Source organism: Pleurodeles waltl, chromosome 6, assembly GCF_031143425.1.
Source record: "Pleurodeles waltl isolate 20211129_DDA chromosome 6, aPleWal1.hap1.20221129, whole genome shotgun sequence".
Taxonomy (NCBI): Eukaryota; Metazoa; Chordata; class Amphibia; order Caudata; family Salamandridae; genus Pleurodeles; species Pleurodeles waltl.
Window position 1 is genome coordinate 1,065,553,626 of NC_090445.1, and position 15,803 is coordinate 1,065,569,428.

The 15,803-nt window shown below is 44.6% G+C and overlaps 1 protein-coding gene across 1 annotated transcript in view; it reads right to left on the minus strand.

Moving 5' to 3' along the window:
* The window catches only part of LOC138302077 (mucin-5AC-like), a 263,254-nt gene that overhangs the window by 26,190 nt on the left and 221,261 nt on the right, over nt 1-15,803 (minus strand). Inside the window, exon 11 of the mRNA XM_069242465.1 lies at nt 3,042-3,216. Within this exon, the coding sequence (XP_069098566.1) occupies nt 3,042-3,216 (175 nt within the window). The remainder of the gene's footprint in view (nt 1-3,041; nt 3,217-15,803) is intronic.

A 15,803-nucleotide genomic window follows, 5' to 3' on the forward strand; every position in this document is an offset into this window, starting at 1 on the left:
ATTTTGGACGACATCAGCTCAGTAGTTGATCAAGGCAAGGCCACCGCCCAGATACTGCTTGATCTGCCAGCAGCCTTCGACATTGTTTCCCACAGTTTGCTGATCCAGAAACTTCATGAAATTGGATTGCACTCAAAATCGCTCACGTTGTTTTGTTCATTCCTAAAGACAGAATTCACTCAGTCCAGCTGGGAACTTTCAGATCCGGCTCCTTCAATTCGAAATGAGGAGTCCTTCAAGGCTCCTCTTTGAGCCCGCCTCTTTTGAATGTTTATGTTTCCTCACTACCAAAGATTGTAAGGGGATGGGCTTCAAGGTATATTCATATGCAGATGACACCTAGTTGATTATATCACTGGGAGAGAAACAATGATGAAATCCCTGGTAAATTGATTGGATGCCTCTCTGAGGTAGTAAGATGGATGACAGATCACTGTTTAAAATTAAATGAATATAAAACAGAGATCCTGCTATTCGGTGGGGGGCATCTGATTTGGGATTCCTCCTGGTGGCCAGACTCACTTGGCGAAATACCCAATCCCAAGAAATCAGGAACAAATCTTGGGGTTATTATTGACAACTCTCTGTCCATGAAGGAACAGAGCAGGGCCACCTGCGGTAAATGCTTTGGCATCCACAAACTTTTGAAAAGGTTGTTTCGGATGGATACCGATAGTCTGGCGAAGAGCCATAGTCCAAGCCCTGGTTACTAGCCTTTGGACTATGGCAATGCCCTTTATGTGGGCATTGCTGATTACCCGTTTACGAGATTACAGATAATCCAAAACGCAGCTGTCAAGATGATTTGTAATATGGACAGATTAAATTTGGCTTAAACTTGCTTGATATTTTTACAATGGCTCCCAATGGGAAGTAGAACCATCTTTAAACGTCTATGTCATGCTCACAAGTGCTCTGTATAGGACTGGACCTGAAATTTAACATGTTAGAGTTAAATTTTACAGGCCCACGCGTGATTTGAGATTCCGCAATTTAGCTCAAAAGTCAGAACAGGTGGCCGTTCATTTTCTTATTTGGTTGCTGTCCAGTGGAACGTATTTCCTCTTGAGCTCCGTCCCACTGACAACCACCTTTGAATTTGAAAAAGATAGAAAATCTGGCTTTTTTTTAGATAAAGTTCTGCTTTTATTTAACTAAGCATTGTTCTCACAGCTGAAAGGCTAGGTGGAGTCACTGTGCTATCCCCGAGGAGATCATTGTTGCAATCTATAAGTACTGCAAATAAATAAATAAATAAATAAAAAAATATAAAGAAGAAGAAAGAGGCATGAGATAGAATTAAGATGACGCAGCCTTGGTATTTGGCAAACCTGACATTAGGGAGCTCAGCTTCTGAGATTTTTTGGGCACCAGCACTTATTATTTTACAAATTAAGCCCCACCTATAAGGTGAGCCCTTAACCAGGAGACTGGCAATCCATATGCTTGTTGTTTTATTGTAAGAATCTCCATCTCTGTCAGCCACAGCTTCCACTTTTCTTTTTATTATTTTTATTTGTTTCTCTTCGCCTTAGTATATCCTTGTGCTGCTTCCAGCATAATATCTATTTTGTCTGTTCACGGGCACTAAGTCATCAAAATGCTTTGGGCGATGGAACTGATACCACACACCTGTTGACCCCTTATGATATCACAGGGTTGATGCCTTGTGCCTCCATCAGCCCTTCAACAGCTTTCTGTTTGCTAGTCAGGGGCTTGTAGAATGGCGAGGAGTCAAAACTACGTGGATAGACAAGTGTTTTAGAGCCCTGTTTACTGTCTGGTTATTAACCATATTTAACTCCATGTCACTACAGGTCCAGGTTCCACTCCTGGGCTTTTGTGTTTCAGGCTAATGCATTGTGAGTGTTGTTGTCTTGGTTTGTTTCCATGAAATGATTGTAAGACACTTGTGATGTCAATGATTTATAGGTGAAAACTTAAGGAGGAATGCCATGTCTGTTCCTCTCACTGCCTTCATAACCACAGAGACTAGGGTACAGGGGCAGTGCAGGGATCCAAAAGGTAGGTCAAGGGTATGGGCTGCTACCCACAAATACCCCGAATTGATATCCTTGAGTTACTCTCCTACAGCGACAGATTTCTGACAACACCCCTTTAGAAGTAAGTCGGGAGTGTTGTTTATACATTTACTTTCTGTCACGTGTTGCAGTTAAGGCCCTCCACCGTGCGTCATACCCAAGCTGTCTTGGGTAGTGCTAGCACCAGTACCGTGTTGTCAACACACGCCAAACGCAACTGGTCAATGCCTCTCGTTCTCTACTGGGGTTCTGTGTCCTGACACACAGCTTGCAGCATACCAGCAAGTTTTTATGAAACAGCAAGCAAGGCGTACTAAGGCCCATATTTATACTTTTTTAGCGCTGCGTTTACGTCATTTTTTTATGCAAAAGCTGCGCAAACTTGCAAAATTCAATTGTATTTTGTAAGTTTGCGCCGCTTTTGCATCAAAAGGCGGCACTAAAAAAGTATAAATACGGGCCTAAGAGTCAAAGCAGGATGGGTAGGAAAACATGCCTACTAGTAGCAAGCGGTTGCCTGTCTCTAACATGGAGGCTTTTGTGAGAAGAACTCGTAACTGACATCAATAGGAGGGTGCCCTGACAACCTGCATATGGCGGAAAAGCCGGCAATAGCCCGTTTCTGAGAGTTAAAAGCTGACAATTAATATAAATGATGCATCTCGATGTCCACAGGAGGTAACTGGCAGCAAAAAAAGATGCATCTCGTAGGTTCCTCCTTCTGACTCAGAATGCCCAGGCAAAGCCAATGAAGACGCACATTTATGACACTTGAGGTTCAAAGAAATGCTTTTTTATCAAGTTCAGTGGGGGTGCTGCAACTGAAGGGGAGTATCTCTCTCTTTTCTTCTTCCTATACATGTGGTCAATTTCTGTGAATTTATCACAGCAAACATGGTCTACCTCTAAATTCTATTTTGCTGCTGAAAACAGTAGAAATCGGAATCTCTATTACAAGCAACTGCATACTCAGTAAACTTTCCACTTAGAATTCCTTACGTGTCAAAAATCTGTCCTGTCTCAGAAGCAGGGACACCGTCAACACTCCGTGCCTCAATTCCAATGGGATTGGAGCAGATTTTGTGCTCGAAATTTTTCCTCAGCTTCTCCATAGTTTCGAAATCACCATTCATAGAGGGTTTATCCACATTGAACCAGGGTGTTCTGCAACCTGCTGTGGATGGCAAACGGGGAGGGACAAAGCGAGGACGTGAGAGAACAGATCGAACAACAGTCAGTTCAACAACCAGTTCTTTGACAAATCCTACCTCATTATGTAGACATTTACTTACATTTTGCATTTTTCCATAGGCATATATTGCGACCACCTATAAAACCACAACCCGTTCGTACTGCTGCATAAAGGAAAACATGTCGGTCATCAGGTGATCAGACATATTCTCTGCTCGACACGACTTGCGGAAATTACAGGGGTGGTGTGACGATAACCTCACACAATCCTTGCGAGGTTCGCAAATGATGTCAGCAGCTAAAGGCTGGTGGAGTGGTAACGCAGAAATGCAGTCGTACCGTTTCCCTTGGTTATTTGCCAGAGGTAATAAACATACTGTGCTGAATGACGATACAAGGTCATCTACTTTCCATCCTTTACCCAAGGGGGAAATCATTATCAAAAGAACCAGGGTTGGGTGTGGATCAGCTTGCCAATTATCACAGATCTGCATCCTTCACTTTTTAATAAAGGATTCGGAAAAGGTTGTTATTATCCAGTTAGGATCGATCAAGCACAGATTATACAGTATCTTATTTTCTGTCAATTACTGAAATAGTACTTAGAAGTTAATATAGGTGCTGGTTTTATAGAGGTTCCAGGAATGGCAAAGTTACATATGCAGAGGTGCATGTACAGTGAAAGAGGACTAGCTGCTCCTATGGCTTGGCCTTCAGAATTCAGTGGTGTCCTCATAGATTTCCTCCAGAATAGAGGAGGATCACCAATGTTGGAGTTAGGTGGGTTGAAAACATCATTGTAATATTCTGGAAAGGACTGGACTGTAAATCCAGCCCTTCTCTGGGACTCACTCTCAATACTGCCTTGCATCACTGGAGAAAGTTATGACCAACTGCGATGAAGCATGTGTCGGATACAGGAACCAGGTTAAATCTATTGAAAAGTCTTACCTTCTGACTTAGAAACTATTTTGGCAATTGAAGATCCTCAGCAGAGCAAGGCAGCAGGCTTTGGCCAAAATGGGTTGCACAAGGCCGGATGGCCATCAGAAAATGTCCTGGTATAGCTGTTAACTGTTGGCAGGAGAGCTTCAAGCAGGAAAAATTAAACTTTACACCCAGGGAATGTCCCTCTGCTTCTGGATACTTTCAGTGTCTTCTCCTGGTGAGGATTTCTACGTTCAGACATAGAAACGGTTTTGGATGACAAGGTTCTTTCAGAGGGGTAAAACACCAAGTTGAATCTGACTGGCAATGAGTGGTCATGGCTGAATTTCAGCAGTGGTTCAATCAATCAATCAGGAATTTGTAAAGCGCACTACTCACCAATGAAGGTGTCAAGGCACTGAGAAATGAAAGGGGGGGGGGGTGCTGCTACTGCTCGAACAGCCTGGTCTTGAGAAGTTTCCTGAAGGTAAGGAGGTCTTTGGTCTGGCGCAGGTGGGTGGGAAGAGTGTTCCATGTTTTGGCGGAGAGGTGCGAGGATGTTCTACCACCGGTTGTAGTTCTGCGGACGCATGGGACGGTTGCGAGTGCGAGGTCGGCGGAGCAGAGATGTCGGGTCTGGTAGTAACATCTTGTTCTTTTGGCAAAAATTATTTGAAAAGTTCTAAGTCCCAGCTTTTAGGATTAGGCAGAAGGCAACACTCTGACTCTTATACAAGGGTCCCATGAGCTTAGGGATAAAACTTGGGGGGGGGCATATGCACACCCGGGGAAGCCACCAGCAGGGTGAGGGCAACTCCAGCTGTTCATCTGGGCCCTTTTAGCTGGCTTCTTTTAGCTTTTGTGCCCCTGTAGCTCGACAGTAAGCTAGCCAACTAGCCCATGGAGTCCACCTTTCTGTCCTGGGTACAAGTGGGAGCGGGTCCAGACCTTGGGCTCTCTCTCAACAGGTTACAGTAGGTGCCGTCCTCTCTCAACAGGTTACAGTAGGTGCCGTCCTCTTTCCAAAATCAGGGGTCAGCAGGTGCAGTCCTTCTTCCTTCCCCGATGCAGCAGTGTTCTGAGGAGGGTTTCCCTGGGTGTCACATTTATGCTTAGCACTAGCTTGTGGGTGGAGATGGCTCCCTAACCAATAGAGAAAAAGTTCCCAGGGGCAGCCTAACCCACTTTGATATATTTTCCTGGGGGTTTAGCCCTAAAAAAACTCACAGTGCCCTGCTCTGCCACAACCCACTGTAGCAGTATTTTCCCTTAACCAGAGATCTGGGCACACCCCTGAGGTGATTCTAGAGAAATGGGGAACTCCCCTACAAAACAAATTCTAGGGCAGGTCACCCTCCACAGCGACTGGTGCCACTGTGTCTAGTGGAACAATGGCAGGGGGAGGCCTAGGGGGTAGTTACATCTGCCTGTGACAGGAACTTCCTCTTTGTAGCTTGTACAGTTGATGGTGAACAGGCTATCCTATCAGGAGGAGACCACACCTCCTTCCTTTCAAGGCCCTTTTCCCCTTTCCTGATTATCTCAGAAAGGGCTACTATAGGCTTTAGGCTCAAAAGTGTAACTTTCTAAAAGTGACATTTTCAAAGAAGTAACTTTTAATAACAACTTTAGCATCACAATCGATTTTAAATTCCTATTAATTGGAGTCTTTGAATCACAGTTTAACCCACTGATTTCTATGGGACAGCCAGCTACGCCACTGTTAAAAAATGACCTTGGAGATTATTCAGTGCCAGGACATGTAAAACATAAGAGCACATATCCACCTTTTTATCTACCATGCATCTTGCCCTTTAGGCACTTAGGGTCTACCTTGGGGGTCACTATCCAGAATTAAAAAGGAAGGTTGAGTCTAGCAAAAGTTTTTTTTGTCAGGTTGATTCAGCAGTTTTATATATGTAAACTGAGACTGCAAAGGCGGGCCTGAAGATATGCTTTGTATTGTCATTTTAGTGGTGGGAAATTGGGTGTTGCAGTCCGCTTGTGGCATTCACTCACAGGCCCTGGGTACACAGAGTACCACATACTAGGGACCTATAGGTAAGTTAAATATGACCTTCAGTAACTAGCCAGTTTTACATGTGTTAAGGGTCAGACTACATGCAAGAGGTGCTGGAACGTAGCTCCCCAGTTTTCAAAAAGTCTATACAAACTTTCACACTAGCAACATAAGTCCAAACGTGGTTTGGGAGAAATGAACATACAAAAAGGTAACCTTTCCATAGACCCATGCTGCTTTTTTACTTGTCAAGATTTTGGCTTCTACTCTCACCTCTCATTGCCTTACACGGACTCAGCAAGGGCTAGTAACCACATCTAATGACCTTTCTTGAATCATCCTCTTGTGTAACTGGGAAATTGAACAGCTACTTGGTGTTCTATGGTGGACTGCCTCACAACATAGGAACTAATCTTTGCCTGCCCACAGATACAGACAATAAATCTTGTTCCTTCAATTAAGACATGAACTTGGTTTATCCAACATGACCTGCAATCTTTCCTTTCAGTCGCTTGCTGACTCATTACACCATTACTCATTACACCACAGCTAGCCTATAACTCTGTGGAAACTTTGTCTTTGGCAATTAGACACACTTTCCTCATGCATCCAATGCCAGGGTGGGGATACTCGCAAACCTCCTTGGAGTCATTATTGTCTCTCTTCCCTTATTAACAAGTCCAAAAAGAACAAGAGATGGACGAAATGCTGAACAATGTCAAACATTCACCCCCAGTACAGAGATCTGGGCCTAAATCCATTGTTTGTTTGCCACCCATGCCATTCCAGTTTGGACCCAGCCATATGCAAATCAGTCTTGACCCTGTTCCCCATGGGAACAGTCCAGCCCGAACTGCCAAGCCAGGTCGACCCTGGACTGGAAACAAGCATCCTAGGACCGGTTTCAGGTTGGCTCCAGTGGCATGGGGAGCATGGGACCCATGTCTGGGCATACCCTTTCCACTTGGGGCAACAAATACAAAAAGAACAAGTGATGGACAGAATGCTGAACAATGTCAAACATTCACCCCCAGTACAGAAATCTGGGCCTAAATCCATCGTTTTTTGCCACCCATGCCATTCCAGTTTGGACCCAGCCATATGCAAATCAGTCTTGACCCTGTTCCCCATGGGAAGAGTCCAGCCCGAACTGCCAAGCCAGGTCCTCCCTGGACTGGAAACAAGCATCCTAGGACCGGTTTCAGAGTATGACCCTTCATCAGCCAGGCTAACTTGACTCCAGTGGCACGGGAAGCAAGAGACCCACGTCTGGGCATACCCTTCACATTTGGGGCAACAAATGCAAAAAGAACAAGTGATGGACGGAATGCTGAACAATGTCAAACATTCACCCCCAGTACAGAGATCTGGGCCTAAATCCATAGTTTTTTTTGCCACCCATGCCATTCCAGTTTGGACCCAGCCATGTGCAAGTCAGTCTTGACCCTGTTCCCCATGGGAACAGACCAGCCCGAAGTGCTAAACCTGGTCCTCCCTGGACTGGAAACAAGCATCCTAGGACCGGTGTCAGGGTATCACCCTTGATCAGCCAGGCGAGCTTGACTCTAGTGGCATGGGGAGCAAGGGACCCACATCTGGGCACACCCTTCCCACTTGGGGCAACAAATGCAAAAAGAACAAGTGATGGACGGAATGCTGCACAATGTCAAACATTCACCCCCAGTACAGAGATATGGACCTAAATCCATCTTTTATTTTCCACCCACGCCATTCCAGTTTGGACCCAGCCATATGCAAATCAGCCTTGACCCTGTTCCCCATGGGAACAGTCAGCCTGAACTGCGAAGCCAGGTCCTCCCTGGACTGGAAACAAGCATCCTAGGACCGGTTTCAGGGTACCACCCTTCATGAGCCAGGCTAGCATGACTCCAGTGGCATGGGGAGCAAGGGACCCATGTCTGGGCATACTCTTCCCACTTGGGGCAACACATGCAAAAAGAACAAGTGATGGACGGAATGCTGAACAATGTCAAACATTCACCCCCAGTACAGAGATCTGGGCCTAAATCCATCGTTTTTTTGCCACCCATCCCATTCCAGTTTGGATCCAGCCATATGCAAATCAGTCTTGACCCTGTTCCCCCTGGGAACAGTCCAGCCTGACCTGCCAAGCCAGGTCCTCCCTGGACTGGAAACAAGCATCCTAGGACCGGTTTCAGGTTGACTCCAGTGGCTTGGGGAGCATGGGACCCACGTCTGGGAATACCCTTCTCACATGGAGCAACAAATGCAAAAAGAACAAGTGATGGACGGAATGCTGAACAATGTCAAACATTCATCCCCAGTACAGAGATCTGGGCCCAAAAAAAAATGATGGATTAAACTAAGATCTTTGTGACTGGGGGTGAATGTTTGACATTATTCAGCATTCCGTCCATAATCTGCTCTTTTTGCATTTATTAACAAGTCAGCACACCTCCCTCTCTTTCACTGCAGGCAGCTGCGACTACAAGACAGCAATACATTAGATGGGGCCAAACATGGACTTGTTGTCAGAAACAGGTAGACAGGATGTTTGAGTGTAGCAGGAGGTAGTAAGGATTTCTACTAAAAAGATATTAACACACAGACTATAAAGCATTAGGCGAGAATGGAGGAGGTGGAGGACAGGTCAGTCTGTGGCTGAAAAAAGAGACTGGCAGGATAACCTGAAACCAAGAACCAATCAAGGCCCTGTCCTAGGCTCTGGTGTATACTTCCAGGTGACCTTAGGTAGCGATAGCGAGAATCAGTCTGTTCTACACAATTTGCTGTATTGTAATGCTCCCCATCTGCTCAGTTCATTGACCGTTTAGAGTTCCTGTACCTTTTCCATTTTCCCCTTTCCTCTGATGTCCCCTGTGCTCCTGAACTCTGAAAGGATCTCCTTGTACTGTCTGGGTTTGACAACAGCCTCCATCTTGAGCATACACTGTCTAAGATCACTGTTTTCTGAAAGCATATATAATCCTATACTGAAAGTATTCTCGGTTCTTCATGATTCCACCCTTCTAGTATAAAGCAGGGAAAGGGGAGGCACACAAATGGCACAAAAATGGATATTTAATAAAGTAAATTTACATTATTTAAGGCACAAGCAGATACCTCATTGTGTGCTCTCAAAGCACACAGGGAGGGATTGCAAGGAGGACTATTATTCCAGGAGAATAGGCCAGTGAGTAAACTAATGATGGGAGTCTGGCTCATGTAGGGGATTACTGATAGGGGAGTCTTGGGATGATCAGAAAGCAAAGTCATATTGCTTCTCTTAGATGATGACGCACTGTCTTGTCTAAGGCATCTGACCAGCAGGAGTGTAAGTGAAAAGTTCCTGCATTTTAGGAAATCATTTTCAGGTCTGAGATAAAGTGGTAGATTATTACAAAAATGGGGAGGAGAGGGCTTGAGCATGGAATGATCTCCCACTACATTTCTTGCAATTGCTCTACTTGGTAGAGAGGAGGATGAGGTTGACCTGCCTGAGGTCTCTTGTTGGGTGATATAGAACAACAGCTTGGTGAGACAGCATGCACACAGTTCATGCAGAACCTTGAGGAGGAGGTGAAGGGATCTGAACTGGAATCTCTTTTTTATCGATAACCATTGGAGGGTCTTCTCTGCTGGTTCGATATGATCCTGTGCTTCAGGCCGAATATCAGTGGATTTGTTTGAAGTCTTTGTAGTGCAGAGAGATGTTTCGGAGGAACATCCATTTAAATGCCATTACAGTAGTCAAGGCAGGACATGTCCACTGCAGAGTGTGATTTTTTGAGAGAATTATAGGGAATTTAGGATTCCTCCTTGAAGTCGTAGGTGGTGGAAAGCAGAGTTGCTAACAGCTTTTGAGGCATAAATGACTGTTCACTGTTGTATCAAACTCACAAATTTCCAGCCTTGATCTACTTGTGATGGGAGAATGCGTAGGCACCCTACAGTTAAACCCTTCACAACCCATTTAGGAAAAGTACCGCTAATGTGGAATGAGAAATTTTCTTTTCCTCTAGGGTAGCCACACTGTAATTCCTCCTTGTCAGAGAGCCAGCTAGATAGGGTTTGTGCTGCCTGCCTTTAGCTGGGAGGAATAAGCTTGGAGTATAGCTCTGTGATGACCATCAATGACCAAGGCTCCTTCATATAGATAAGATGCAACGCAACACTGAATCAAATGAGGGCAATACCTGGTTCCTGAATAGATGTATTTGCAGTTTTCATTGGACTCAAGGTGGGACCTGTCCCACCGAATAGGAACCATGTGTTATTCTCCAGAAGGATGTTGTTTATTTCCAAAAATGTGCACGCATTAAAGGCATTGCTACCCAAGCTGGAGTTAGGCCATGGTTACTGGGCACCACTGTGATTTCTTTGTCCCTTAAAGCGATTGGGGATCACTGTATTATATGTAAATTTCTCCTGATTGGGGGCATGTGGGCAAAGAATGGGTGCCAGTCATTCCCAGCATGTCCCACGACCTCTTGCAAAAAATAGCCGCTCTGGTTCACACCACAGGTTTCCCCCTCCCTGGTTGACTCTGTAAGGGATGGGGAACTGTGCCTTTCAGCAGTAGGCACCGTCACTTTGACTGAGTGCCAATGGACATATCATACTGGGACATTCACACAATGGGTCAATCATCCTGTGCATTTATCTTTCTAGACCTTTCTAGGTCTAGGCTTCTCTTACTCCATGCCTCTCAGCTTTTGTATGTCTTGCCCTTAGCTGTTCATATAAATGATCTATCTGAAATAAAGCCACTGCTTATTCGAGAGATTCCTTTACTTTCATTTGGATTTGTCAAAAAATAATACAATGTAACAACATTTGAAAAATCTTTCCACAGTGAAACTAAATCCCAAGGAGACAGCATCTAAGTTGAGAACGATTTACACTGTATGTTATAAGCCTGTAACTGCAGTTCGCGCTGAATGTATGCCTCATCGCAGGGCAATAGAGCCTCAGGCCTCCCACCCCCAAAAGATTTTTTAAAGGAATTTCACATTTATTTGTAACTTTTATTTTTTACTGTTATATTTTGATGCATTTACTAAAAAAAGTTCATCAAATATTTCGCCAGAGAAAAGTCAATAAAACATTTATCTGTTTGAATTGCATATCAAAGCTCAAGAGGGGGACACCTCAGCAGCATTCTGAGCTGACAATTTACTTATACAATGTGCAAAGCAGCAACATGCAGAACACTCCATTTCTACTTTCTGGACATTGATACCGACGTTGCGGACTGTGTCACCTCTCATATTACAGTAAGCTTCTAATGTGATGTGTTTGAAGTAATCATTTATTAGGTGTCTAGGTGTGTAAACAGATATAGATTTGCATGACTACGGGCCACATGTACAAAGCATTTCAGACCTTGCAATATGTGAAATCCCTGGTTTCCCACTGCAAAGTGCTTTTTTATGTATTAAACCCATTTTGCAGGATGGAAAGCTTTTCTGATCCGCAAAATGGGTTTTCTGATCCATTCCAAATTGCAATTAGGAGGGGCGTGGAAACAGCATCGACTCATAAATGCACTGTAAAATGGTATTACTGACACCTCAAAGGAAATGCTGACTAATTTGTAAGAGTGGAAGGGGAACAGTTGTGAAATGTGTTGGCACTCTTGGGTGGAAAAGAAAGTGCTTCATGGAAACACTGCCTGCTCCCCGTGATGTTTTCCCAAATTGAAACTTGATTAAAAAAAATACAGAACAGATTTCCTTTAGGAACGCTGCTGTTTTAAAAGAAAAAAAAATATTTGGTAATGCAGATACGGAATGGTGGTCTACTGTTCCATGGAGGCCACCATTATTGGTGGATGGGGTTACTCCGTTACAAACGTGACAGATATCCCATCCGATGTACTATGATTCCATTATATCCAGTGGGAAATGTAAGATAACAGACAGGATACCCGCCACTTCTATGACAGAGTACCCCACCCTCTAAATTCTAAATCAGGCCCAGAGTCACAAAAGGTGCTCTCCTAATAACATATATTAAGCTGGTTGTTCTACGACCCCCTGCGCCTGGGCATTTTGCAATGGCACAACGTGCATCTCAAAATTAAAGTCTGGTTGCAAAGCATTGGTGCACAATTTACACCCAAGTTTTGTGATCATTGTTTTGCTACATCAGACCCTAAGTTCTTCAAGTCACACTATGCGGCATTGGTGAAAGTTATATAGTATGATATTTATGGTGTTATGGACGATGCGGCGTATGTAACTCTGTTATGTTATTCAGACTCCATACTCTTGCATGTTTTTGGATGTATGAAGATAGATGGCATTTAGGTATAATCATTACATACATGAAATATAATATTGGCTTCTATGCAAAGTCAGTGGACAGGAAAAAAGCTATCCATAGTGCAGCAGGTGTAGTGTCACCAAAGTCGATAGCTGTGAGGGGCACATCCCAATTATGAAATGATGCAACATTGGTGCAAGGGTGCCCATATTCAATGCTTGCATTAGGATTGTAGGAAAGTGGAGTATAATGCAGTGATGCTGGTTAGGCTTCACTATGTAATACTCTCATGATACCCCGAAGATGGTCCTTGGATTCATAATAATAAATCCTTAGCTCAATCCTGGGAGTGTCAAAGAGCAGTCACGCTTCACTAGAGGAACTTGTATTTCAGAGTACCAACTAATTGTCACAACTTGAAATAAATCTGACACCACTTTATAAAAATAAACCAGAGTTTTATATTGATTTAGACACCAAAACAAAGTAAATCAGATATGTACAACCAGAGTTATGGAATTTAGAGGGAAAAATAAATCAGTAAGTTATCAAATCAAATCAAATCAAAATCAAATCATTAGCATTTATAAAGCGCGCTACTCACCCGTGCGGGTCTCAAGGCGCTAGGGACAAAGGGGGTGGTTATCGCTGCTCGAACAGCCAGGTCTTTAGGAGTCTCCGGAAAGCGGAGTGGTCCTGGGTGGTCCTGAGGCTGGTGGGGAGGGAGTTCCAGGTCTTGGCCGCCAGGAAGGAGAAAGATCTCCCACCCGCCGTGGAGCGTCGGATGCGAGGGACGGCGGCGAGTGCGAGGCCAGAGGAGCGGAGGGGGCGGGTGGGGACGTAGAAGTTGAGCCGTCTGTTGAGGTATTCCGGTCCCTTGTCGTGGAGGGCTTTGTGTGCGTGGGTGAGAAGTCGGAAGGTGATCCTTTTGCTGACTGGGAGCCAATGCAGGTGTCTCAGGTGTGCGGAGATGTGGCTGTTGCGGGGTACGTCGAGGATGAGGCGGGCTGAGGCGTTTTGAATGCGAATACAAGCTGTCAAACTTTAACATTGAGGTCAATTGGGAAAATCACTAGTGACACTTGGCCACTTCCGGAGTTCAGGAGAACCCACTTGTAGGTAGGTGATGCGGGTCCCAGGACCAAGCTTTGACCCCTTTGACTAACTTTACTTGGTTTGTGGGGCCTGGGCGCAGAGGTGCCCTGTTTTTCCTCGGTGCTGAACACAGGAGCCGTGGGTGCTAAAAAATGACACTTGTGACACTCAGTCACTTGCAGAATCGAGTTTGTGGGAGTCCACTAGAGGTTACGCTTGTGTGGGCCTCTGGACTTGGATACACCTGGCAGAACAACTCTACTTAGCTCGGTCATCTCAGGTGCAGAGGTTGCTTGGTTATCCTTGGTGCTGAAGAGGAGTTGTGGTTTCTGGTTTTACCTCTGTGACGGTGAAGGTGCTTTTTACTTTCAGTGTGCAGCAGACTAGTGCACTAGTCCAAGGAAGTCTGGTCTTGCCTTTGGGTCACAAAGAATTCCCTCTTGCTGCGGGGGACCAAACTTTGGTCCATGACGAGCCACAGTTGAGCAGTTCCAGAAAGGTTGCCACAGGTTCAAGGTATCACGCCTTTTGTTTGAAGTGGTTTCTGTTGTCACAAATGCTGGTCTTCTTTCCTTTCTTCACAAATTGTTTTAGATCTGAGGTTCTGGTGCCAGTGGTGCCCCTTAAATCCTAGATTTAGGGGCGTTAGGGGTGTAGGTGCAAGTAGCCAATGGGCTACAAGCCCCAGCGGCTAATCCATCCCTGAAATTACCACATCCAGTGAGTTGTGGCACCTTTTCTACAAAGGGCCCTCTGTTTTGTCACTTTTCATGATGCCAAAAGTCCTCCTCAGCTGTACAAAGCAGGTGGCCCACCCAAGAGGTTCGGCAATCCTTCTGGGGGTTTACGCCTCCTGACTAATAAACTTTCCTGCCTGCCTGGGTGAAAATGTTTATGGGGGAAAGTGGAAACAGCCCTGCCCTCCACTGGAGGATAGCTTGGTTGCATATCAGAGGCAGTGTGCCCTTTGAAGATCACCGCCTTGATGTACCACTTCACTAGCCTTCCTGGGAGGGAGGAAGGTGTGACCTCCTTCCCATCTAGGCCTTTGTTTCTGACTCCTGGAAGTGTTAACACTTCTGTCCAGGGGGTAAGAATCTTGTCTTGGCTGCAGCAGCATGCGAGTTGGCAGCCACAGCACATAAAAACTGGGGCAACCAGGAGGGCATCCGCTAAGTTTGCCACCTGGGTGCATGCCACATCACCCTCAACATGACATTCATGTCAAGGGTGGGATGGCATGTTGTTTGATACTAAATCAATTCTCCTAATGACAATAAAATGCTTGATTTTTGATTTAACACATGCTTTATTCGATCAATCGATCATCAGAGCAAATATACAATAATAATATTAATAAAATCCTAGTAGTATATAAACATAAATACATAAAATACAATTCAGTTAAAAAATTCCTCAACAATACACAATGCAACTGCAAACCCCCCCTACAATTCTGTAAAAAATAAAATATAGACCACTAGTGATTAAAACACAGTCCTGATAATGGAATTGCGTATACGCCATGCTGCTAGTAAATACTTGCTGACAGCGTGTATTAAAATCATGGAGTGGTGGCTTTTTAAAATCCTCAGGGCAGAAGCACAGTCTCTTATCCCCATTTCACGGCAAATGTTGCAAATCCACTTAGACCTGGGAAGAGAGTAAGCGGGGCAAAAGAACATGAAATGTTCAACTGTTTCAGGTTTTACGCCGCAGACAGGGCATATATCTGTATCTGTTTTTGTACCCCATCTGCACACCAATGACTTTAACGGCAGCGACCCAAAACGGAATCTGGCGTATAAGCTTTTGCCTAAAATGTCGGGAATAGTATCTAGATATGGTTCAAATTGTGGATACCACTTAAAATCTGTGAAGAGATTTGTTAAGCAACCGTAAGCTCTGTGGGTAATATAATCGTTGCATACATAGGACCAGTATACACGCTTCAGTACATTGGAGTGGGCCTTTTCTAGTTTTGGGGGTTTTTCCCAAAAGTTACCAACTCCTAGTTTATTAAACCATCTAGATACATGTTTGACCCAGGGAATAGTGGTTGAGTTGGAACACTTTAACAGGTCTTGGAGTGAGGTCTTGTAAACATCCAATTCTGGAACAGTCCATAGCCTTATCCAATATAAGAGTGGTCTTAAAGTGATTAAATCGACTACACGTCTCAGGCCCAGATCTAGAAACAGTGGTATCAATGGAGTGCTTGGAGGACAGGCACATAGCGTCCTCACAAAGCTATTCTCACCAATGGTTAGCCTATTGCA